The following is a 26,613-nucleotide window of genomic DNA, read 5'->3' as shown; positions in this document are numbered from 1 at the left end:
AGAAACAATTTGCCTTCTGCTGCAGTCCATGTATTTCCCCCCCTCGCCCCTTTTCAATTAACACAATACAGCTGTTGAAGCTCCGTGGGGATGTTTATTTTCACCTTCCTGAAATTGTATTCCTTCCCATCACTTTTTCCATCCCTTACCATTTTTATCCCGATAAACAAAGCCTAAACTACCGAAGCCCGGCTGTTGCTGCTTTCTCTTTTGATTCCCGCCACAGTTTCCGCCCTCAATTACCGCGTGAAAACAGAACCCAAAAAAAAAAAAGCATAAATTAATGAATAAAAAGTCCAGCCTGGTGTATTGTAATATTTGTTGCACGCCTGCACATGTTGTGTATCTTATATATTCATTACTATCGGAACCTCTTGGCAGTTAATAACCATGGAAATAGATGTGCTGAATTTGATGTGCTTTGTATTCGTGCGGGTTATTTATTTTCCCTTCCTGACTCCGGGTTGCTGTGTGTGTGCGTGTGTTTGGTCAGGCTCAGCTTGTATTCATGTGTTTGTGTGTTTTCATCCTGCAGGGTGAATTTCTGAGGATTTCTGCCAACAAGTGCTGTCCAGAGTGCGTCTCCTCATCCCAGGACTCCTGCCAGTACGAAGGAGTTACTCACGGGGTGAGTAGAGTCAAATAGTGTTGCTTTTTTCTGATATCTTTCCGCCCGTTTAGAGCTAATAAACACACCTACACCTGTTGCAATTAGCAATAAATCAATTAATTGTACGATAAATTAAAAACGCTTCAAATTTGTGGCTGCCACATAAAAGAATCTGAATAAATACGTTTCTCCTTATATGTTTATTACAGAATGAATCAATTTACTGGCAGCTTTTATTACAGCTTAAAGTGATCATTTTTTATTAGTTTAGTGACTTTTCCTATTTTAAAATAACGTTGCCTCCGGGTAGAAAGACTGTTCGGAAAGAATTGCTTTCTGAGTTGGGGCAAAAAGTCTGACCTCAACCTTATCCAATACTTCTGGGATGACCTTTAAGGTCAAATGTGGGATGCTAACAGCAGCAGCTGGACGCCAATAAGCCTGAAAGGAGAAAAACAGGCGGGTACGGCTTATAAGTGCCGGTGGATATTAGCTTCCTGGCTTCCTTGGAGTTCGGCTTTTTCCTCAGTGTGTTCTCTGTAAAATATTTCAAATATTACTCAGAAATGTCTTTTTGAGATAGTAAGGACTGTAATTTCACTCTAAAATTGGAAAGTTGGCCTGGATGGACCAATTTTAACATCAGTGGTTTGTTCGAATATTAACTCATTTTCCCCCATTTTTTTCCCTGGCTTCAGGTACAAAGAAAAAATTTTTCTTCCTGTAAAATCACATAAATGATGACGTGTAAATGAAAAGGGAACAGAATAGATTTATTGAAGGATGGGTAATGAACAGCATTTCATTCATCTGTGGACAATTTTAAGGTTTTATTGTGGATTATTTACTCTTCTGGATTCACATCTGGACTTGGACATGCTTTAATCTAAAGAGAAGGTTGTCCAAAGTGCGGCCCGTGGGCCATTTACTGCCCTCTGAAGGATTTAGTGCGGCCCCAAACACGACCTTAATTCTAGAATTGAGTAAATGTGGTGCACAAGTTGCTGTAGATTGAAATTTTTTCATCTTTTAGAGAAGTTTTTTTCAAATAAATCACATCCTGTTTTAATAAAAATGAAGTACAAAAATAGATTGCCAATAATTAACGGTGTTTCTGCTTTTGTCTTAGCTTTAGAGTAACCACAAACATCGACCCGCTTTTACTCAAACGCAAATCATCTACAGCCCAAAAATGAAAAATAATCAATTTCAGGCAGTTTGAAAATGTCTGACAATAACAAAAACCTACTATGATTTACAGATCCATTTTCTACAAGTTTGATTTTAATCAAACTTTACATTTTTAGTTTATTATTGAGCAGATAAAATAAAAAAGACAAAAAGTTTATTTTAAAGGGGCAGTATTTCTGTTGTGGTGACTTCCTGAAGGCGGAGTGAAAGAAAGAGCAGGAGCTTCTTAAAGAGACAGAGGCCCAATTTCAGGACGTTGAATCTGGAAGTCATATTTGTTATATGAAGGTAGTATTATTACTGTATTGTGCTATAAAATTATACTTTATGGCTGGAAATCACATAATACTGTCACTTTAAAATAACTTTTGTGGCCCCAAAGTGCTTTCAACTTAATAATTTGGCAAAAAGTTTGGACATCATCGATCTAAAGTATATTAACCCACTGTGTTCATGGGATTTATTAGCTTTATCAATACATTCTCCCGCAAATTTGAGGATATTTATGATCTTGATGTGGCTCAAAATGAAAATGCGGCAAACCCAACTAATTTTTTTCAAATTTTTATTTGGTAATTCTGTGTCGTAAAGAGGGGGTTGTTATGTTCTTTCCACATCTCAATTATGCTGCATTTTGTGTTGGCTTATTTCTAAAAGTATTGTCCAACATAAAACTGGTGATTCTTTTCTGCAAGAAAATACCACAAAACATCAAAAATGTGTCAGCTGCAAGCCTCTGTCTAATAAAGCCTTCTTTTATTCATTCACCAATGGAAGCAGAATTGTGTTTTGATACATTTTCTGACATTACTGGCATTCGTCTTCATAAAAAACTTGTTTCCTGAGACTTTTCCACCTCTCTCCTCACACAGAAGCATCACTCCCTTGTTTATCTTCAATCAAGTGTCCTTCAGCTTTTGGCAACCAATTTAGACAGTACAAGTTCTCAAGAGAAACAAGTCTTTTTCTTGGCAGGGCTTATAGATTCTGCTGGCATCGCAGTGAAGTGGCGCTTCACACGGATCTGGGTGGCTGGGGGAGGAGTTGTGCTCAGAAGTCATGGCTTTTTTGAGGATTTAATCTTTTTCCACCAAAGGACTGTGAATATTTTTAAGCTGCTGCAACTCATGAGCCCTAGTCGGTTGTTGGAAACTATTTTGCAGACATCAAAAGACTTGACTCCATTAATTGTATTTTAAGCACTAAGTGATTTTTCAAACTGAACTTGAATGTTTACTAAAGTGTCGTCGCTTGCTGGTTTTATTTTAGCACATGTACAAAATTTAAATGTTCAGCCGTGAAGGAAAAACCTGACAGTTTGTTGGTTATTTAAGGAGACAGAGCTTCTAGAAATGGCATTCAATATAAACTCAGATTCATTCCAGCGTGTTTTATATAGTTCTGTCTATCAGATAATTAAATGTATGACTCATATGGAGCTAAATTAAGGCCATAAAGTTTGTTCAAAAGAAAAAAGAAGAAGAAATAGTTGGAAATTGAAACACTATTTTGAACCTGTGAAAAACACTTGAATTATAGAAAAGTCGTTTTTTATTTTATTTATTGAGTTTTAAAACTTGTTATTTTCGGGTTTTAAACTGATATTTTAGCTTCAAATTTGTATTCGGAGTTTTAAAACTATTTTTTTCAGGTTCAAAATATTTTCTCTGTTTGAAATAAATTTTTTTTTCATTTTCAATATTTCTTCTGTTGAACAAACTTTATGCCCACAATTTAGTTTCATAGTTTTAGTAGTTGTGAATCATAAATTACTTTTTTCCCCATAATAGTTGAGGTTTTTTTAACCTCTTCTTGTGTCTCTTTTTTTCTACAAACACTGACTGTTTTTTTTACTTTTAATTCAGGTTTTCATGGTTTGTTTGTTTTATTTAATATGGTTTAATTAATGTAATTTAAAAGGGAAAGGACTAGTACATCACCCTCGTATTGATACAGTAGCAGATGAAATGCGTGAAATTAACTTGTGGATTTTATCTAGTGCACATAGTTCTCTCATTCATAGAAATGATTAAATTTGAGATTTATGAATGTGTAAGACCTGCGGAGGTATATAAAGCCAAGATTTCATATTAAAAGGAAGTCCGGGAAAAGTCATAATTTTTGCTGTTAGCCACTAGCTAGCATAGTTTAGTTTTAGCCCAAGGCAGTTGAGATAACTGTTGAGGCTCAGCTCAAATTTAAATTAAACATCTGCTTTTCATGTTCACACTTTTCTTTAATCTGTCTTTTTCTGCTTTTTAACTTGTCTCATGTTTTCTTTTCATGCTTTAGCACTTCTATGTCTGACTGGGAGTTATCTCCAATTTTAATTCAGCTTCACAAAGATTCCTGTCCTCAGTGTCATTCTCCCTTCATTGTTTCTCCTTTGTTGTACATTTACCTCTAAATTATGATGGGCGATATTATTCAAACTCCTTTAACAAGAAACAACTGGTATGTAGAAATTAATAAATACAAAATTTAACTTGTGGATATAATGTATAAAGCTCTGTCTATCGTTAAAGAGATTAAATCTGCAGATTGGGTGGCAGAGCTTTCAGTTTCTCTGGAATCTGTTCAAAAAGCTTTAAATTTAATTTTACTGCTTTATTAATAATTGCTTTATCTTGCTTTGTACCCAAATTAATCTATTTTTATTCATTAGCAATGGTATCAATTTTACTCTGACTTTTGTTTGATTAAATTGCTGTATAAACAATTTAAACATAATTAAACTCAATTTTGCCTTATTGCAGTTCATCTCAGGTGTTTGTTCAGGAAATATTGGTTATTAAAATGACCTCAAGGGGAGGCCTGGGTGATAAACCGAAAATTAACTGACACAGAAATTTCTGAGAATAACTGACGTGATTTTTCAGGTTATTAAAAGTTAAAAGAAAAGTAGTTTTTGCTCTTTTCTTATGGCTGTGCTGTGGTAAACTGTTCATGTCCCTTTAAGACGCTGCGCTACGTTTACTGTTGGTAGTCATGTGACTTCACCCCAGCCAATCAATAACGAGAAGTGAAAGAGACGACGGTGAGATTGAGAAAATGGAGGAAATGTAAAATGTTGAAGCGCCTCATTCAATAAAAAAAATAAAAATTGCGTCAATCATTTGGCAATATTTTGGCTTCAGCAAGGACATTGAAAGTTAAGTTATGTTTCACTTGTTTTACTCTTAATTTCTGAGCACGAAAAGTAAAAAAATTTAAGATTAATCTTTTCTGGAAAGAAACGTGGAAATTTCAAAAAGTGAAAACCGTTGACTTTGGAAATTTTTTGCGCTTGAAAAGTCAAACACTTTTGGTTTTTGAAACCCAGAAATATCCACACTTTTTACAGAAAATTTCTTGGGATTAATATTTTTTCTTGCAGATTTTTTTTTGGAGCTCTAAAATGTCCAAGACTTTTTCAGAAAATTTCTTAGACTTTATATTTTTATAATGTTTTGGCGGGAATTTATCGTTCCCAATACCCCATTGTACTTAGCCACTCTTTATCTTTCCTACCCACTCAGTTTTCTCATCTGTCACTCAGGCTTACAGCGTTTCTTCTCCTCAGCCTGCTTCGTCTCCCTGTCTCTTCTCCTTCCTGTCTTATTTCTGCCGTAGGTTTGATTTCTCCATGTAATTTTTTTTTCTTTGTTTGTTTGCTTCCCACAGCATGACAGCCAGTGGAGTCCCTCTCCCTGTTCGGTGTGTGTTTGCTCCAAAGGGAGTGTGTCCTGCCACGCCCGGCCCTGCCCACAACTCACCTGTTCGCCGGACCAGAACCCGTTCATCCCAGCTGGGGATTGCTGCCCCAAGTGCGGCAGTAATGGAGGTGAGAGCTGTTAGAGATTTTTTGGTATTATCATTTTGTTATTACTTTAGTTCATATTCAGTCTAATGTTCAGTTTAAAGTGTTCTCTTTCTTCTGTGTGATCTGGAGGCCCCATCTGCCTGTGTTTTCATGTGAAACAGTTAACTGTGTGTTTCTCAGACCTTAAATTATGTTTCCACAGGTGCCTTCTTATCAACCGGAATACTCCCTATTTTAGAAACTGCCTGTGTGCAGTCATAAATTGTCTTCTTTAGCTATCCTCCCTGTCTCTGCTTGATAATAAAAGACAAGCTGTAACCAAAGGTCTTCAGAACGCTCAGTGAACGGCTTGGAGGAGCAGTTTGCTGAGTCTTTTCCTTTTGCAAAAGCTTGGTCATAAAATTCATATACGTTGTCTGTGGTTCTTTTAATGAAGGTTCAAAAGGAAAAACACCTATCAAGAGCTGCTTCAGATCTCCCTGTACATGAAGACTTTAATACAGACCGCATTTGTTATAGATATTTTTTAATAAAGCATTTATTGTTCTGCAGAGATATTGTACAGGCTGGATATTTTTGAATTATTGGTGTTTTGAGAAATTGCAGATTTAATCTTCTAATTTCTGACAATTAGAAGTTACATAATATTTTAAGCGTAATATTACAACATTGACATTTAGACAATGGAACCTTTATAATGAGTTAGTGGAACAATGATACAGCTCTATAAATTCAGGAAGTAATCTTAATATGCATCTGTATTCAATCAGTATTCTTAAAATATATAATAAATGTCTTAGTTTGCTTTGAATGCATTTCAAGTTGATACGATTATTTAAACTTAGCATAAACATAATAAAACATTACTTTAAAATAGTTTGTCCCTCTACTTTTGAATAAAATAACCTTCTGTTTAACTTTAAAAATATTCAAAATAAAATATACAATTTATATTCTGTGTATCCGTATGAAAGTGACAAGTGAAATTAAAATATCTTCGAATATCATTTGAAAAATCAGCTATTTTGACAAATAATTGGAAAAGAAAATTTGCTGCATTCTGCAGATTTTTACTTTAAACTTCAGCTTAAACTTTAGTGAAACAAGACATTTTTCCCATTTTGTAAACTAAAATCTTCACTGGCAGATTAGTTAACTTTTAATTAGCAGTTTTTCTTCAATATTAAGGAATAATTGATCTAATTCGAGCTCCTATTTCTTCCTGAAAAGTTACTCGTAAGTATTTTAGTCTTATTTTAAGACTAAAATAGAAATTAGACCAAAATTACTTGGTAAGATTTTGTGTTTTTGCACAAAAAGATCTGGAAAATGTGAAATTCAGACTAAATAAATATTTTTTTTCAGCCGAGGATTCCTTTCAGAGATGGATATTGTTTTTGTTGCACATCTTGAAATTCCAGAATTGTTTATTTTTTCACTGATTTTGCGAAACAGGAATAATTTTAAATTCACATCCTTGGACGCCATATTTATGAGGTAATTAACCACATACAGATATGACGTTCCACCAGATCTACAGATTCGTGCTGAAACGTTTATATTGGATCTAATGATGTCTTGGAGTGACAATGATTTATCTCGCCGTTTAGCAGCTAATTAGCTAATCCTCTTTGTTTCCTGACTCTAAATCACAGATCGTGCAGGAAAGTAATGCTTTTCACCCGGCGGCCATCTTTGCTGTTGACTCATTTAGTTTTTGTTGGTGCGTGTCAGAGTCTTGCTCCTGGCAGGGGGTGGTCTACAGGGACGGAGAGGAGTGGGAGCCCGGCTTGTGTACCAGATGTGTGTGCAGCAGTGGGAAGGCCCAGTGTTCGGTGGTGGAGTGTCAGCAAGTGGCCTGCAGACCAGTGAGTTTCATCTCAAACACACTTCCAGTGTTTTCATCTTTTAGTCTGTGTGGCTTTGTGTCTGTCCTGCTCAGCTCAGTTATTTGAATTCAGTAGATTAATGCTGATTGATGCTGAAATTTAGACAAAAAGATGAGAGGAAGGTCAAAATTATTAGATAAAATAGCCAAAATAAAATTCCAGTTTAGGGTTTATGGTGTTTTTCACACTTTCCTTGTTTAATAAACTAAATCTACATCAAAATAGAAATGCTTTCTATGAGAAACTAATCACTACGATGTTATTTTCAGAGGAATAAAGAATTAAAACGGCAGCTATTTTCTATAAACTAAATATATTTAAGTAACTGATGATCAACATTTCCATTAAAGCTGTAGTACTGGTCGTTTGTTGGTCTGGGACGTACTGGGATGTGTGTGTTGGCACAATCCCAAGTTGCCAAAACTTTCTTAAAGAGACACAGATTAAATTTCAAGGCGTTAATTTAAAAAATAAATTTTAGTTTAAGTCATGTAATATTTTTACTTCAATGAAGGTCTATGAAATGACACTATGTGGCTGAAAAACACATAATACTTTCCCTTTAAATGAACCACAAAGTTTCTAGACATTGTCCTTTAAACCAGTGGTTCCCAACCCCCGGTCCGTGGACCAATTGGTACCGGGCCGGGCCAAAAATAATTAAATATTTCAGTTTTACGTACTATTTGAGTCTGGAAGATCTTTTATTTTGAAAATCCTTTAACCGGATTCTCTCGGTTACTTGCGTGCCAACGCTGAGGCCACAAGCAGCAAAATGAGTGAGAAACAGATCAGATGTCTTTGGAAAGTTTCTTTGCAAAGGGGAAAAGGCCCAGAGAAGAGACAGGAGAATGGATTTATCCCGGACCGGTAGGTGAGTCCCACGTTACAAGCCGCTCTGCATAACATGCGGCGACCGGCTGCTAATTAGACAATGAAGCTTCAAGCTGCTTCACCACGTAGAGACCAAACAGGTTGTGGATATAAGCAACACTTTGAGTGTTATTGTCTCCCATCACTCCCTGATGGAACCGTCTCATTGCAGAGTGGAGACAGACACGCGATCAGTATCAATAGATGATACATCTGATAGATTAATCAATTTGTGGAACAATTGCTGAACTCCGATCCAGAACCGCACTGCATTCTGGGGGCTCAACTAACTCGCTCATTTTTTGGTTGCCTAGCAACAGCCTGGTGGGTAACAACCCGTTTCAGGTTCTCTCCCGACTTTGGTTGCCTAGCAACGACCTGCTGGGTAACTGGCACAGCAGCAGTTTCAGGTTCCTCCACTTTGCCTCATAACTGCTCAAAAATAAAAAATAAAAAATATGTGAAATAAAAACTGGTGAAAACAGGAAGTTTGGTTCTACTTCAGATATTTAAAACAACAAAAAAAGGACCAATAATTATCGACATGGACTGATATGAGACATTTATTTCATGATACGTTTGCCAGGTGTTTCATCCCGCTCTGACTCAGAACCTGTTTGAGGAGTTTTCTCTGTTTCACCAAAGTTACACCTGTTCTGTTTCCCTCCTCTTCCAGCTTGAGAACCTGGTGATCCAGCCAGGCCACTGCTGTCCCCAGTGCGTGTCCAACCCTTGTCTCTCTGCTGGAACTCAGTACCAGGTGGGCCTTGCGCTCCTGAAAGCTTCAGTCCGTCCTCTTTGCTCGCTGTTTGTTTCCCTCCTGCTGTGTTTTCAGCGCCGTGCAGACTCTGATCTCTCACTCTGATCGCATCGTGCATCCCTCTCTGTTCCACGCTTGGATCTTTAAATACACACATGCTCCCAGCTTCAGAAGGAATAATGTAATCATTGATATTTCATGTATATCAGCCAATAAATTCAGCTGAGTATTAAAGTTTTAGAAAAGAAAATATTTTCTAGCTTGTTTGTTGACAAAGTACAGAAATGGGCAGGCATCTAAGTAAAACAATCATTAAGTTTTATTCAATTAAATTTATTGATCCCAAAGGGAAATTAAATGTTGTTGTGCCTCATCTTTATTCAGCAGTGATGGCTGTTGGCAGGAAAGATCTCCAGTAGCAGTCTGTATGACAGCAAATTTGAAGAAGCCTCTGACTGAAGACATCAAGTCTCATGAAGAGTAAAATACTCACTGGACACAATTTGTAATTTTTTTCCCACATAAAACCTCCATAAATAATTGAGTGAAATAATTTTTTCACCTACTAACAAAACATGAACATTTAAATGAAGCAGAGTGCTCTAATTTTCTCAAATCTTTGTGTAAATAATTGAACAAGCACAAATTAGATTAATTACTTTTTGAATTAAAACAGTTTTTCTATTGATCTGTTGGGATATTCTAATCTAATGTTGCGTTTTTATTGGCTGGAAAACATAATTAGCAGGAATAACGGCTTGAAAACATCAATATTTAATTAATTTATATGACATTTCACTTTTACTGATGAGAGTTACTAAAATAAATTAACTTCTCAATAGTATTTTAATTTATTTAGATGCACTGGTAGATGTAAAATGTAATGTTTGCTTTATTAAAAGAAACAAAGTTTCTTCATTTTAGTGTTTGTCCTTTTGTTCACGAGTTTTAACTGGAATAATGTAATTTCTATTTTCTACAAAATGAGATTCCTTACCTTTTCAATTAAAACAATTATTTTTAAAAGTTCATTTTTGCAGTTAGCACAAATTAAAAACAAAGTCCGTATTAGTGCTTTCTTTTAATCTAACCTTGTTAAATACAGATACAGTTTTGCTCTGTTGTTACTCGCGGTGTGCAACTGAAGAGAGATTCACTGAATGTTAAAACAACGTTCAGGTTGAATATAAATTATTATTCTGAGCTCTTTTGATCCGTTTGTTCAGGTGAGAATTTAAATCCTCCTGGAAGGTCATAAATCACTCAGAGATGATTGATGTTCAAACAGCTTCTCTGGGTTTTGATGTCTTAAACACTGAAATCATTTGCATTCTTCGAGCCTTGGGTCAATATTTAATTCAGCCGTTTAACTTTAAAGAGAAATTAAGTTGGAATTAAATCTGACGTCTGCAGGACGGCGACCTCAATTTAAATTGGATTATAAAATTGAGACCTGAAACTATGAAGCACAAAAAGAAATGACTTGATTTACATATTCATTTAATTGGAGATGTTCAGACCTAACTCTGCTTTTAGCTTCTCCACAACTTTCTCCTTGCTGTGTTTCTTGGTTTAATGAATGTTTGTTGCTAACAACAAACATTCATAAAATGCAAAAACATTAAAACTTACCAAGTATTTTTGGTCTGTTTTCTAGTGGAAATGTCTTAGCTCACTTGAAATAAGACTAACTTATAAGTAACTTTTCAACAAGATATTAATTAAATCAAATCAAAATTTATTTATATGGCACATTTTGTGAAAACATTTTGTAAAAACACAAAAATGCACCATGAGAAGGATTAAATTTCTCCAAGTGCTGTCGTTACACATCCAAACGTTGGTCAATGTTTCATTTGTTATGGTAGAAAAGCAGCTCTAAACATCAGGATTTTAGTCCAGATTTAAAGGAACTCATTGTTTTACATTTTTCTGGAAGTTTGTTGCAGATCTTTGGTGCTTAGAAGTCAATAATTCCTTAATATTGATAAAAAAAAAGTTCTAGTTCCATTAGCAGATTATGTAACTTTTAACATGGGAGAAATGTTTTCCTTCAATATTAAGGAATTATTGAGTTAAAGCAAACTCATATATTTTGCTGAAAAGTTACTTATATATTAGTTTTGTCTTATTTCAAGTGTACTAAGATATTTGCACTAGAAACTAATCCCAAGTTTCTTTATCCAGCACAACAGAGATTTCTGTGTCTGACAATCTTGGCAAAAACATTTCTAATTTTCTTTCCATCTCATGTTTATGCTAAACTTTGTCTGAAGCTTGTTGAGTCTGAAATGGTAAAATGTGAAAAAGTTAAAGGGAATAAAAAAGTTTGCAGTAGTTTCTGACGTTGTCTGCTCTTTTTACTTGTAGCCAAGCTTTTAAGAAGCCTGGGAATAACTCAGAGTTTCAGCTGGAAGCATAAACAGCAGCTGAAATGTCCACGTCTGGGTAAACTGACAGTTCGTTATGGAGACGCTCCTGACCTGGAGGAGACCCAGAACTCGCTGCAGGGATTATATTTATCGCCGCTGGCCTGGGAATAACTCAGGCGGGTCTGGAGATCGTCTCTGTCTGTGTTTGCCTGCTGGATCTGCGTCTTGGATTAATGGAGTTGATGCACAGATAATCCAGTATACAGCCAAAATTAAAGCCTTAAAATTTCCTAAATTCATTATAAAACAAAGTAAGTTAAATACGTTAATCTCTAAAGATTCACAGATCTGATATTAATCTGTATCAGTCCGATATCGTAAGAAAATCTAGATTTGAATCAGTGACAATGTGGGGGTGGATCTATTCAGTCTAATTCTATGCTTTGAGTGAATAACATAATAGTTTTAAACAGTCTTGATTTGGTGAACATTTTTACAAAGTAGAATCTCACTAATTAACCTTTTGCACATTTATTTATTATTATTCTTGCCTCCTTTCTTCTGCTTCCAGCCTAAAACAGAGGATTTGTTTGACATTTCGGTGCCGACTGTGTGTTTGAACCACGTCCTCCCTCCCAGGACGCCCCTGTTTTTCTGCCTCTCCCTCTGAGGAACAAAGCTCCCTGGATTTCAATCGGCTTTTGGTGTCGCACTCAGAGTTTGGAGCGATCTAAATGTTCGTCTGTGTCTCCCTGCAGCACGGGGAGCAGTGGCAGAAGGACGCCTGCACTACATGCGTGTGCGACCGGGGTCAGTCGAAATGTCACACAGACACCTGTCGGCCAGCCGTCTGCGACAAGGTGAACAATCACACGCACACACGCACGCACGCACGCACGCACGCACGCACGCACGCACGCACGCACACACACACACACACACACACACACACACACACACACACACACACACACACACACACTCTTCAGAAGAAAACAAGGAGTCTTGAAGTCTAACTTGAAACAGAAAGTCTTGAAGCTGAAATGTAGATGTGTACATCAGGGAGGTTTGCATAATATTCCCAAAACGGAGGCGAGTTCCCACAGTGCAACTCTGTAAACAGTTTTACAGCAACATAGCATGACAAGTGCAATTACTTATACACACACACACACACCCGCATCCACACACGCATGCACACACACAGGCCTACACTTAAACACACGATGCATGCACAAAATATTCATACAGCCTGACATTTAATCCTTAATTGCATGCAAATTTCATCTTGCAGCTTCTTTAGTGCGCTGGAACTGTTGGTGGTGGAATCACAGGGGAGCGTGAAACACAATACACACACGCACGCACACGCAAGCACACACACACAGACACCAAAACATTAAATGGCTGTATAAGTGCACCTTTAATGTGGATTAGGTAACAGATCTGAATCCCAACTGTTTATAATCTTAATGCTTGTCTGAAACATATGTTGTTTTTATTATTTTATATAAAGACTGACTTGGAGGTTTGATGGAAATATTGGATTATAAAATAAAAAACAGGCAGTTTGTGAAACATTTGGGGTGTTTGAAGAGAAGGAGGTACGGTTTGTCTGCTTAGTTGGAGTAGAGATGCTGCTCCTCTGAGTTGTTTGGGTTTCTGGTCAGGATTCCTCTGAACAGCCCAAGATCCTGATGTATACAAATAAATTAAATAACTTCTAAACCAGGTGTGTGTGGAGAAGCAGCTGGAAAATGTAAGTGACAAAGAAAAACGAGACAGAAACCAAAACATGAATCTTTTAGAAAAAAAAAAAAGTATCCGTCTAAATCTGGTCTCTTCAGACATGAAGCTGGAGGAACAGCGTGATGTTTCTGTGGTGAAGCAACAATAAACCTTTTAGCCTCTCGTCTTCCCTGAAAACAGGCGGAAAAAAGAAACATTAGTTTTCCTTCTCCTCTAATGGATCCGTTTCCACGCAGGGCCTGACCAAAGTGAGACGCGCCGGTCGGTGCTGCGACGAATGTGCTCCTGCCAAAGGAAGCTGCCTGTACGAGGGTGAGGTCCGTTACCATGGAGACATGTGGAACGGTACCGGCTGCGAGTTCTGCACCTGTACCCGGGGCCAGGTGGTCTGTCGGAAGGCCGAGTGCGGCCATGTTGGATGTCCACAGGTGAGTCCGTCCGTCCATCCGTCCGTCCATGCAACCAACCAACCCTTCATCCATCCAGTTCATTCATCCATTCATCCATCCATCCATCCATTTTCTTGCACCCTTGTCCCTTAGTGGGGTCGGGAGGATTGCTGGTGCCTATCTCCAGCTAAGATTTCGGCTGAGAGGCGGGGTCACCCTAGACAGGTCGCCAGTCTGTCGCAGGGCAACACAGAGACACACAACCATGCACACACACACTCACACCTAGGGGCAATTTGGAGAGGCCAATTAACCTGACAGTCATGTTTTTGGACTGTGGGAGGAAACCGGAGTACCCGGAGAAAACCCATCATGCACATGGAGAACATGGAGACTCCATGCAGAAAGACCCGGGCCGGGAATCGAACCCAGAACCTTCTTGCTGCAAGGCAACAGCTCTACCAACTACGCCACTGTGCAGCCCCAGTTCATTCATATGAACTGATATTTTTCACAATATCTATATCTGTAAAAACTGATTATCGATCATAACACCAATATTAATATTTTCATATCTATTAATTCCTAATAGTTGTCACAGTAAATAAAGCAAAATATCTTTTTAAAAATGTTAAAGCTTGTTTCACTAATTCATCCCTAAACAAAGGAAAAGTTTTTCTTCTGTGAGGGAGGTTTTATGAAAAACTTTGGCGTCGGTTTGTAACCAAGACGATTCAGTCAGGATTTATGAAACCCTGGACTTTTCTCACCAAGTGAATGCATGAAGCCGGTTCGGTTCTTTTCAGAGTATTCATGTGTCAAACTTTACTGCAGGAGTTTCATCTGAGCCTTAACCTTTATCGGATTAAATGCCACATTCAGTTTAAATCCAGCGAATCAGGATTAACCATGAATGCTAATGTGAACTCTTCCTCACTAACAGGCGACACGCCTGCACCCAAAAATCCCATATTGTCTCTTTAAAATGCAACTGTAGAGTTAATGCAGGCCGGTTTAGTTATTTTCTTCCTACATTTTCTACATTTAGCCAGAATATGTCGCCAGACTGTCTGAAACTGGAGAAAGGATATTCATTAAAGGTTATAAGGTTGTCACAGATAATCACTTTGTTAAGATGCAGCAAATTGAAAGACAAGATGGAACTAATGAGAAGAAGCAGAGCCTTAAAATGTGCTGCTTGGTCCAAAGAAATGAATTAACCTGACAGCTGCAGGGTTTCTCTCTGTGCTTCACATATAATGGTCTTATTATGTGGAATCGGCTCCAGTTTAAAATAGAGACTTCATCTGGTAATTAGGACTCCTGAGGTAGCTGGTAATGTGGGATTCTGGATTATTGGAGAGTTTTTAGGCAAATCCAAAGATTTTTTAAGGTCAATAACTGGAGTTTCCGTTATTTATTGTGGATGTCTGCTGTAAGGTGGGCAGGAATGAAGCAGATTTAATCATATTGCTTTAACGTCCCTCTGCGGGGTCGCAATAAGACGCTATTAATCACGCTATATGGTGATAATTGAAACTGTTAAGAGCCATTTACTGTAAGTGGCATAACTGGCACTTGTCCAGCCCTGAAAGGAACAAGGTCACGTTGCTGTGAAGATCGTAGCTTTTCAGTTTCCGGAGTGTGCGTGGTTCAGTGTTCGTTACAGTTCAGAGAAGGTTATGGGTTTAATGGCATTTTTGACTCGGTAGGCAGGAGGAGGAACTAATATTTATAGTTCGGTTTATGATCGCTCAACTAATAACGCCGTGCTCCACTGACTCAATACATACTGTTTGAGACTTTTTGACTTGTGAACAACCTTCAAAGGCCAAAGGAAAGAAATAGAACAAACTGTTAAGGTTATTTTATGAAGTTATTGGTTGTTGATACTAAATTTATAGGAATCTGTTGCCAGAAATGTAATACAGGTGCTTTAAATGTAGGAAAAAGTTGTTTCCAACATTTATTTATAATTTACAAATGCTTGATATTTATATGAATTAAGTAGATAAGCCTGTTTTAATAAATAGTAAATCCATTAATCACATGATAAATTAAAATGAGGTCAATAATTTCCATTTGCATGATTTTTTTCTCTCCTTTCTCTCCCTCTTTGTACCATTCCTATTAGGTTTTTATTCTGTTTGAAAAAGTAATTTTAAAAAAATCAAATTAAGAATTTTTTTTTTGAAAATTATGTTCATTTATATATTTAAACATATTTTTAATCACTTTTTGTTTTGCTAACATTGATAGTCATTTCTTCCACTTCCTGGATCAACATGACCAAATATGGAAATTAGGCGATGATGTCATCTAGCAAGTTTTAGGACGGCCAATAGCCACTTTTCTTACTGAGGAGTTGGCAACACTTGCCGTTACTTGAAGATTTCTTTAAAACGTGCCTAGTTAGCTAGTTAGCCGCCAGGCTAGCTGGCTATGTCGGTGTCATAACAATGAAGAAAATTGTAGAATGAATGAATGTTTGTAAGAAATTTGAGTAAACTTTTAATTTGTCCATTTCTTGTTTGTGTTTTAGGAATCAGAGCTTGTTCATCTGACGGGAAAATGCTGTCCAGAATGTTCTTCGTTGAAGCCTTCCTGTCTCTATGAGGGGAAATCCTTCAAGGTATTACTCTGAGTCACTAAGACCAAACCAAACCTGTCACAATAAGCAATAAATCAATTAATCGCATGATAAATTAAAATGAGTCGTTAGAGATATTCTTGAACGTTGTTGAAAAGCTGCAGTACCTGCCCCTTTTGCCCGTTTTCCCTGTCTTAACTGAATTATTATTGTTTTTTGTTAGATACTTCATAATCCATTTTAATTATTATTATTTTGTTTGTGGATTTTTTAAATGTTTTCTAATTCAAGAGTTAGAGAAGGTTTTTTTTAGTCATTGAGAGGTTGTACTCACATTAATATTCCATTATAATTATGTTTTTTATTTAAAAATAGTCTCAAAATGACAATGTTATCACTTATTTCAATGATTTCTGGGACAATTTATCATCCAGCAAAATGTGTTAATGTGACAGGCCTATATATAACTTCCAATGTTTGAGAATAAACATCATTATTGTGGCAAAAGAAAACAAAAAAAATCCAAACAATGTAGGTGTCGTTAATGTTTATTACATTTAAATCTCCCATTTTAATGTTAGTTTGTCAGTAAACAGTAGCAATTATTTATTGCAGCAGCTTGATTGATAATGACAGAAAAACAAAGTTCTGCTGCTTTGAGTTTTGTTAACATCTTGGCCCAGATCTTGAAGACTTTCATCAGATCCATTATTCATAACGAAGTCCTAGAAAACTAGATTTCACAGCTTGGATGTTTTACAGTATCAATCAAAATATTTATGAAATCTTAAGACATTCGCCCAAGGCTGCAGCTGAGAGTGAGTCCATAAACGGCAGTTATCACAGTTATCATCTCCAAATGGATTGTTCTTCGTCTCCCCGGAGAAAGTATTTCACCATTAGCGAAAGAAAATAGACGCTTTTGTGACGGAATGATTACTGGTTGGAAACTCAGAGGACTTTTAGATAACAGCATGGAAATATAATGAGGTAGAACGATGAGACACGTTTATGGAAGCCCTGTCTTTTAGTTGAAGTGGAATCACATTGAGACTGAGAAGATTGTCTTTTTTTTTTACTTTATTTGTTTGGGCCTGAGTAAAAGTAAAAGGAGCTTTAGCTGCTCAGTTTCTTTCTGTAGAGGCTGGATTCGTCCATTAAGAGCATCTGGATTAATTCAGTCCTACACATTTAAATGCATTTATGCTTCAACATACCAGATGTAGCGATTCTTTCTAAAAAAAAAAAAGAAAAAAAGTGTCGCAAACAAGATTTGCAATTTGTTCATTCGCTAATCTGAATGAACAAAGACCATCTGGGGATCCCCAAGGCTGTGTACTTGAGCCTCTTTTATTCAGAAACTATAGACTCTCCCTGGCTTACATAATGCAGAACTACAGCGTCTCTTACTCTACGCTGATGACACGCTACTTTTTATTTCTGTCAGCCTATTAGAATCAACTATTTATGTCCATAATATCAATAAATAAAACACAAAGTTTTAGTAATAAAAGACAAAATACAATTTCATTTTCTTATTTCTTTTTCCTATGGATTTTTGGTTACAGAAGTTTCATAATCTATTTTGATTCATAACTTCATAATCTATTTTGGTTAATGAGTTCGAGGATTTTCATTTGCATGATTTATCATTTTTCCACTTTTCTTTCTTTCTTTCTTTCTTTCTTTTTCTTTCTTTCTTTCTTTCTTTCTTTCTTTCTTTCTTTCTTTCTTTCTTTCTTTCTTTCTTTCTTTCTTTCTTTCTCTCTCTCTCTCTCTTTCTTTCTTTCTTTCTTTCTTTCTCTCAAAACCTGGATGATTAAAGTTTTGAGGTTAATTTACGTTTTTTAGGATAATTTTGTTTAGACTTAAACATTAATTTTATGTGTTTCTTTTATTTTGTTTCTTTATTTTGTAAATATCTTTCAGTTACAGTGTTAAAATTTGGTTAGAATTAGATTTTTGAAGGCGTGTTTTTGCAATAATATTCCATTATCAGTATATTACTTTAAAATAGTGTAAAAGCAGCAGTATTATTATTTATTGTAATGACTTCTGGGACAAAATTTGCCATCATGACAGGCCTAGTCATGATTGCTTGATAAGGGCCTTCTGGATTTTTGGCAGGAATGTGACGCCATATTTTCATTGGAATATGTGTAAAAGTGGCCTAAATTTGTCGTAGGCTGTATTATAGCTGTTTTCTGCCTTTGTTTACACCAATAAATGCAGATGAAGCCAATTAACTTCAGTAAATAGAAACCTGGAGTTTTGTCTGCTTTGATTGTGAAAATGTTTCTGACTTACAACAAACACCAACGTTTGTCTGTGAACACAGCTTCTGATTGTCTACGGCTCCAGTGTTAAATGTTCATTAGATTTTAAAGTTTATTGATATTTGAGAATGTGGTCTTGCATTTTTATTATCCCATTACCATTATATTACTTTAAAATGGTGTCAAAGCAACAATATTTCAATAGTTTATTGTAATAACTTCTGGGACAATTTATCATCTAGCAACATTTGTTATTGTGACAGGCCTATTTCCACTAAAGCACTTTAAAGTACATTAATTTTAATTATATTTTCAAACAAAGTTTTCTTAGCAGATGTTTGCACAGGCTTGGTGCAGACATGGCTTCTTAAGATGTCAGTGAAGAACAGAAAGTAAACCTTGACTCATGCGTTACACTTGACTAGACTCACTTCTCTTTACTGGATACCTAAAACTCTTTGAATACAACATGTTATTGTTTGTGAGTGATGGAAATATGTTGCCGTGCTGAATCTAGTCGGATGTTTGGTTCTGAATCATTCAGTTCATCTGGTGAGCTATTAGGAATAAGGAGTATTATATAAGTTTAATTAATTCTATTACTCATTCAGGGTCATGCTGTCTGTGTCGCTCAGAAACTGAAATGAGTAATAAATGAAAGCGGTGCATAAAGGCAGGCAGCTGAAGGAAAAAATTCACTGTATTTTAATATGTATAGTGTCTCATTCCTCGACTTTAAGTTGATAAAGTTAGAAAAGTTTTATTCTTTAGACATTTTACTTTTTCTTTGTGTTTTGACGCTGAAGTTGCTGCCGGTGTAACTTTCCCCTTGATTCCCTCTTTCTGTTTTCAGAACGCCTAAAAAGTCACGAGTGTTGCGCTTTTTCTCAAATAAACTTATTAAAATTCAGAAATGTCCCTGTTTTATAGATGCAATTGAGATTCCTCTGAATTAAAAATTTAAATTAGCGCAGTCTTTGCTTTCTGTCACTTGTTTAAAGTCTAATTAACGAAGTCCTGGGTTTTCTTTCAGAATCGGGCTCGTTGGACCGACGGCAGCTGCCGCGAGTGTGAATGCCACGACACCCAGGTGACTTGTTATCTGCGCTCCTGCCCCACTTGCCCACCAGGAAGTCTGGCTGTCGTAAAGGAAGGCCGATGCTGCCCCGAGTGTCAGCAGGGTACGTAGTTACTCAGAGAAGATGCAGCGTGTGTCTGCATGGCTCTTCTGGGCTGGATAAGAATCAGAAACTCACTCCTCCTTCTTTTTAAACTTGTTTTCTTTTTTCTGTAAGACTGAAAGGTGATTTCAGGGTGAAGTTGACCCTTGACCTGAATACATCATAAGTACTAACTGGTTTTATGCGTTCACAGCTGATCCTTTAGGTCTAAAAATGTGACTTTTGTTTTGCATTTAGAAATTAAAAAGAGTTGGGTTTAACTCCAGTTTGCACTTTCTGCCAAAACAAAAAGGAAATTAACTGAAATCTGCATTCAAAACAAACAAACCAAATAAAAACAACCTAGGATCTGGCTCCATATGATTTTACAGTTTTATAAACTGTAGATATCAAGAATCAAGCTGTTTGCATCAATGTGAATTTATTTAATAATTAAATTTTTGATAAGACCATTAACAATTCTCCTTTTGTGTCATCCTCTGATTTATTCACAAGTTTCCCTTTTTTTGGCAGCATTAATTATATGTTGCATAACTTTTCTTTTTCTCTCTTTGCCTCTCCAAAGATATTGAGTTTGATATGTAGAAATTCCTTCGCCATATTGTCTGTTAAGCTTGAATGAATAAACCAGCAGACAGCGTTACCAGAAATACTTTATAAATAATAAAGTATCTGTAAATATGTAAACAAGAAGCTTGAAGAAGCTCATAAACGGGGAGCGAGTTTATAGTTATGAATAACAGGCTGAAAGTCTCTGTTGGGGGAAGCCGTGCCGCTCAGCTGCAGATTGCTACTGCCTGAGGGAAAAAAAAACACATTCACACTCACTAAAAAATGGTTTTCATTGATTGTGACTTCATGACTCAGAAATTATTTGGTAACTTTTGTAAATTTGCTGTTCTGGGCTTCACTTCTGGGACTCCCATTGTTGGGACTTTTGCGAAACCTGGCGAGCAGTTTGGCACTTTTCCATCAGAACCGGCATTACCTTCTTCAGCAGCTTGATCTGTTGTAGCGTGTCGGTTGGCTTAGACTTTACATGACATTTTATCAAGTACCATCGTTAAAATCATCAATACGTTGGTGTAAGTGATGCTAACTCCCACCTGCAGGTGGCAGTGCTTCTTATCTTTACTTCACAGGTGCCTCAGCCTAACTTGATGTCCAGTGGTTGATGTGGCAGGCAGCTAAAAGTCACATTAACGTCATACATAAGCATAAATACTGAAAATATTTTTATATTAGCTCCAAAAAAACCAGCACAAAAATAACAAAAACTTTTGTGAAATCCCGATCAACGTGAAAAGATGTACAACCCGATAAATCATAAAACCATGGTGCACCGTCATCCTCCGACTGCTTCCTGTCATCGTCTTCTTCGTGGGTTTTGCCAGTGGCAACATCTGGTTGTTGATGCGAAAAAATATTTTCTATCGAAGTTGTTTTTGATGCGGCCAAAATAAACTTGCATCATCCCAGCACCAACACTTTTTATCCCAAAAAAATATACTTTTTAAAATTGGCTTGTTTCCATTCAGCAAATTTAGCTTTAAAATGTCAAATTACGCAATTAAATAGTCGTTGAAAACACAGTTGGGTGTCAAACCAGAGAGGAAAACAAATCCTCCATCAGTTTATCTGTGTGGTGTTGAGTAACATTTTTTATTGTTTTGTGGCTAAGAATAGAAAAAAGACATACGCTCACAACCTCCTTCTGTCTTTTTCCCTCTTCCTCATAAATCTTCTGCTCAGTCTATTAATCAAGGGCCGACTTCAGGCCCAGAGGTCAGTAATCTGCTCTCCTATTGGTCAGTTCTCACCTGAGGGTCATGCTGCGTTCATGTCTCATGGGAAAAGATGTAAATATGAGCTCTGTGCTGTTAGGTTTCGACCTGCTGTCTTTAATGTGGAGCACAGTCTGTTTCAACAAGAACATCTTTTCAAGCAGAAACAGTCGCCATATTCTGTTAATGTTACACATGTTGTCCCATTTTATTGGGACCAAAACAAAATACGTCAGAATCGATAAGCTGAAGAAAAACGATACTTTATTTTAGAGGTGTGAAAACGTTTCCTCACATGAGCCAAAAACACCCAAACTAAAATCAATCACATAAAGTAGCACGATTTTTATTTTTAATTTATTCTAGTTCCAGAGCTTGGAAGGGATTTTAACAATTAGGAGCATTACAGCCCAGGAAAAAAAAAGGTGGAGTAAATTTCTGCCAAAAAAAAAACTCAGAAATTTTGTGATTACCGTATTTTCCGCACTATAAGGCGCACCTAAAAACCTTCAATTTCCTCAAAAGCCGATAGTGCACCTTATAATCTGGTGCACCTTATATATGGACCAATATTGCGCCACAACAGGTAGCAACTACGGTAAGCAGCCGCCGACTTCATTTTCCCCCGTAGAAGAAGAAGCACGCGGTGCATGCTGGGATAGTTGTCTGAACGCTGGTTTGTTAATAAAGTTTGACTGACCTAGAGAGACAGAGACTGCGGCGGCAGTGTGTGGGTTGGTCTGTGCTACCCAGAAAGCAGTTGGGCACAATATGGCAACACCAACACCGTGAGTGAAACAATGACTGGGGCAGCCTACTATATAAAGCACTCCGGGACCATTTCTTTTTTATTACACATCCACATTTGTAGAGTACGGAACAAATCGCGTCCCGCTCAGGTTCAATACGGGACGGGTGGCAACCCGAACTGAAGCGTCTATTCTATCCATCCATCTTCTTGCACCCTTTTTCCCTCAGTGGAGGGAGGGGTGCTGGTGCCCATCTCCAGCCAACGTTTCGGGTGAGAGGCGGGGTACACCCTGGACAGGTCACCAGTCTGTCGCAGGGCAACACAGAGACACACAGGACACACAACCATGCACACACACACCTAGGGGCAATTTGGAGAGGCCAATTAACCTGACAGTCATGTTTTTGGACTGTGGGAGGAAACCGGAGTACCCGGAGAAAACCCACGCACRCACAGGGRGAACATGCAAACTCCATGCAGAAAGACCCCAGGCCGGGAATCGAACCCAGAACCTTCTTGCTGCAAGGCAACAGCTCTACCAACTGCGCCACTGTGCAGCCGCGTCTATTCTATGCGCCTTATAATGCGGTGTGCCTTATAGTGCGGAAAATATGGTAATCTCAAAAATCTTCTTCAAAAACTTTGAAATTTCAGAATTTTTTCCCAGATATTTATGTTCTCTTTGTTTCTGCAACAGCCCTGATATGCTGTAGTAGATTTTGCACGTTTGCTGTATTAAAAGAAATAATAGATCGAATAATATTTTCATTAATAAGAAGAGCATTTCTTTCAAAACGCTCGCAATATTTAATCAGGTTAGGAAAGAATAAAGTTTGGTCGCTTTTCAGTAAAAACCTGGATAAATGTAGTTTTACCTTTTCTTGTAGCTCAGTCATAAAAAAAGGTGAATATTTTGTAAGAAAATTAAGTTGATAATTTTACTCTCCATCTGCATCCATGGGTCAAATTTGTATAATTTTTGAATTGCAGTTGGGGGCCGCACAAAATCAGCCAAAGGGCTACAAATGGCCCGTGGGCCACACTTTGGACACCCCTGCTTTATAGTAAAAGGAATCTGAGAAGCGTGATGTGTATTTATATTGCCTCTTTCACTCAAATGTATCTAATTAAGAACCAGTGCAACTAATTTCCTTAAGAAGTATTAAACAGATTCAATCATCCAAAAACAGAGCAGATGCAGGTTTGACAGGCGGAAAAGGAAAACATTATTCAGAAAAGAGGTCAAGAGGTCAGCGGACATGAAGAGTCTGTGGAGGTGAAAACGTAAGAAAGCCTCTGTTGAAAAGGAAGAATCAAAGTTATTCTTTCTGGGAGACGCAGCAAAGAACCTGAAGAAGGTTCTTTTGGTCGAATGAGCTCTGAACTTTTCCAGCCAATGTCTATCGGAGAACATGTTATATAGCACATCAGTTTGAAAACAGCCTCCCCACTGAGAGTTGGTGTGAAAATGGATGGAGCTAAATATAGGAGACACTTAAAGAGACTCAGTCAAAGGGTGTAAAAGGGGAGCAAGTTCACCTTTAGACCTTAAAGATGCAGGCAGTGCGTTAGATGAAAGCATGTTAATGTGTTGAAAATGGACCAGAATAAAATAGCATCTCTCACTTCTGTGAAAGAATCTGTGGAAAGGTTCTTATCATGCTTCCTTGAACATGTTAGGATGGATCTATGGTCCACACAAAACATGTTCAGTCGCACAAAATCATTCTCAGATACATTACATTTTGAGTATTTTAAGCTTCTTTCATCATTAACGGTTTGTCACTTTAAATCCAAATAAGCTGCTATTGGAAAAACCAACAAACTCAACATTTAACACGTAAAAATGGCTGCAGACAGACATGCAATCATACAGATAGTTTATATACCTGTGGACTTGACAACTTTGAGTTGAAAACTGTTCAAACCGCAAAAGCTTCAACCAGATGGAGAGTGGATCTAAAAATGATTGACTCAGAGGAGCTAAATGCTAATGCTAATACCAAACTTTTTAAAAATATATAACAACTAGTGTAATTTATCATCCATTTTAAAGTAACGGGCCACTTTGTGTTGGTTCTCCAGATAGATCTGATTGTCAAGGAGAGAAAAGTCTTGATTCACTTTATTGAAAGTCTAGAAACTTTAATGAAACTGTCTGAAGTTCCCCTCTGAAGTCGGACTGATTGACTCTGATTTCGACTCCCTGCGGCGAGTCTGAGATGTTTGATAATTATGCTCTCTGACTGTAATGTGAGAGCAGCGCACGGTTATGTGACTGTATCCATTTCACCAATACTTTCGCCAACAAAGTGAGGAGCTAAATGGATTTAATCCTCCTTTAAACTTTCTCTTACACTGGAAATTTGTCTGCAGACAGGAGGGGGCATTTCCATTATGGAGCAGCTTTTTTTTTGGCTTCAGTTATTAAATTGGCTTCTTTTCAAGATGTGAAGAGACGAGGGCGAGTTGTTGAAGGTCAAAGCTCTCCAAGCAATCAAACGCGTAAACAACAATGGCCATTTTACCATAGCAATCAGGAATCCTCCCTTTACGTGTCATCACAGGCTGTTAACTGTTGCGGTCTTTTTAATTTTGTACCTCAGGGATTCTGGCTTATTAAGCCTGTGATAAAAACAAAAGCGCTGTGCAGCGTCAAAGCCAAACACAGAAACGATCCTGCATCTCCATAAGTGGAGCTTCTTATGTAAATGTGCTCATTTGTTTCCAGTGGTAAATATGCATAAAATAACATGTTTGCAAAAAAAAAAATTCATGATGGAAAGACTATATTCAGGCAAGAAATTAGTTTATTACCAAAAGCCACAGCTGAGCGGAGAAATAAACAGTTTAGCGGTGTTCATATTAGCCGGTAAATCTGTCAGTGGGTCAGAGCAAACACTGCTAAGTATCTTAAAGCTCCCATTTTTCACAGACTCTCGCTATTTTCTGCACAAGCTCCTGCAGTTCTCTCTTATCTCCAATAAAAAGTCTGGCCTCAGGGTGAAATTTAAGGTCAAAAAGTGAGATGAGAGGCAGATGAAAAGAGGATGAACGCTGGAATGAAATGAAACTGTAAAGTCGAAGGAACAAAAAAAGCGGCAGATTGGAGAAGGAGAAGAGTGATGGAGATACTTAGAACAGTATGTTCTGGCTTGTTGACAGTCTTATTGGTCGTTAGGATTAAAGCAGCATCTCATTTTTCTCATGTTCAACTTTCCTTCCCCACTTTCACGCCCTCTCTCCTGCTATAACTCTCCTCCTTGTCTTATTTCCCCCTGTCATTTTCTGCCTCCTTCCTCTCCTCCTACTGTCTCGCTCTGCAGTTGTCACATTAATCGGTCCTCTCAGCCTCCTGTTTTATTTTCTCAATACGGTCGCTGTGAAATCAAGTGGAAACGGCGTCGCACATTGTTTGACAAGCCCTTGCTTTCATTTGCCTGTTCTGCAGCCCAGATTGGACGGGCCTTATCTCTGCCTTCTGCCTTTTTTTTTTATTCAGAGAACATGACAGTGACAGAGGGTTTTTTTTTATTTGCACATGACGTTCGGATGCTGAAGAGGCAAATCATTTCAGGAGACACTCGGAGAAACGACATTTTAAATGCATCTGCACGGGATTCAGAATAGTTTCTTTGCCTCACAGGAAGATTGAAATGTTTTCTATGCTGTTAGTTTTCCACAATTGCAATAATCAACAATATTACTCAATTATTTGTATGGCAAATTTCAGCAACAAGGCAGAAGACAAACATAAAAAACACATACAGTCCCTGTGTTTTCTATGACTTTGTATCTTTGTGTTTTTATTGAAAAGCCTTGTTGCTGAAATGTGCGCTACAAATAAATAGGATTGATTGATTGATTGATTACTGTGTTTCAAAAGCAACTCTATGCAGGTGGGTTTTTAGTCTAGATTTAAAGGAACTCTGTGTTTTCTGGAAGCTTGTTCTAGATTTGTGGTGCATAGAAGCTGAATGCTGTTTCTCCATGTTTTGTTCTGGTTCTTAGGATGCAGAGCAGAACCAGAACCAGAACCTGAGAGGTCTGAAAGGTTGCTGTGACAACAGCAGATCTTTAATGTGTTGTGGTGCTAGCAGCAGTATTTTTAAGTCTATTCTCTGAGCTACAGGGATCCAGTGAAGGACTTTAACACTGGGGTGATGTGCTCTGTCTTCCTGGTTGTAGTCAGAACACCAGCAGCAGCAGCGTTCTGGATCTGATTGATTTGTTGGGCAGACCTGTGAAGACACTGTTGCAGTAATCAATCTGACTAAAGATGAACACATGGATGAGTTTCTCTAGATCTTCCTGGTTCATTAGTCCTTTAATCCTGGAAATGTTCTACAGGTGACAGAAGGCCGACTTTGTAACCGCCTTTATGTGGCTATGAAGG

The 26,613-nt window shown here is 37.4% G+C and overlaps 1 protein-coding gene across 2 annotated transcripts in view; it reads left to right on the top strand.

The window, feature by feature from the left end:
• Nucleotides 1-26,613, top strand: part of fras1 (Fraser extracellular matrix complex subunit 1) — a 271,118-nt gene that overhangs the window by 83,326 nt on the left and 161,179 nt on the right. For both annotated transcript variants that reach the window (XM_017306806.1, XM_008417773.2), the window contains 8 exons: nt 536-628; nt 5,465-5,624; nt 7,338-7,471; nt 9,042-9,125; nt 12,256-12,357; nt 13,483-13,674; nt 16,178-16,267; nt 19,535-19,682. In XM_017306806.1, coding sequence (XP_017162295.1) covers nt 536-628; nt 5,465-5,624; nt 7,338-7,471; nt 9,042-9,125; nt 12,256-12,357; nt 13,483-13,674; nt 16,178-16,267; nt 19,535-19,682 — 1,003 coding nt within the window. The remainder of the gene's footprint in view (nt 1-535; nt 629-5,464; nt 5,625-7,337; nt 7,472-9,041; nt 9,126-12,255; nt 12,358-13,482; nt 13,675-16,177; nt 16,268-19,534; nt 19,683-26,613) is intronic.

The sequence above is a fragment of the Poecilia reticulata genome, linkage group LG9 (assembly GCF_000633615.1).
Source record: "Poecilia reticulata strain Guanapo linkage group LG9, Guppy_female_1.0+MT, whole genome shotgun sequence".
Lineage (NCBI taxonomy): Eukaryota > Metazoa > Chordata > Actinopteri > Cyprinodontiformes > Poeciliidae > Poecilia > Poecilia reticulata.
The sequence above is the reverse complement of the archived record's forward strand: the minus strand, read 5'-3'. Positions and strand labels throughout refer to the sequence as shown.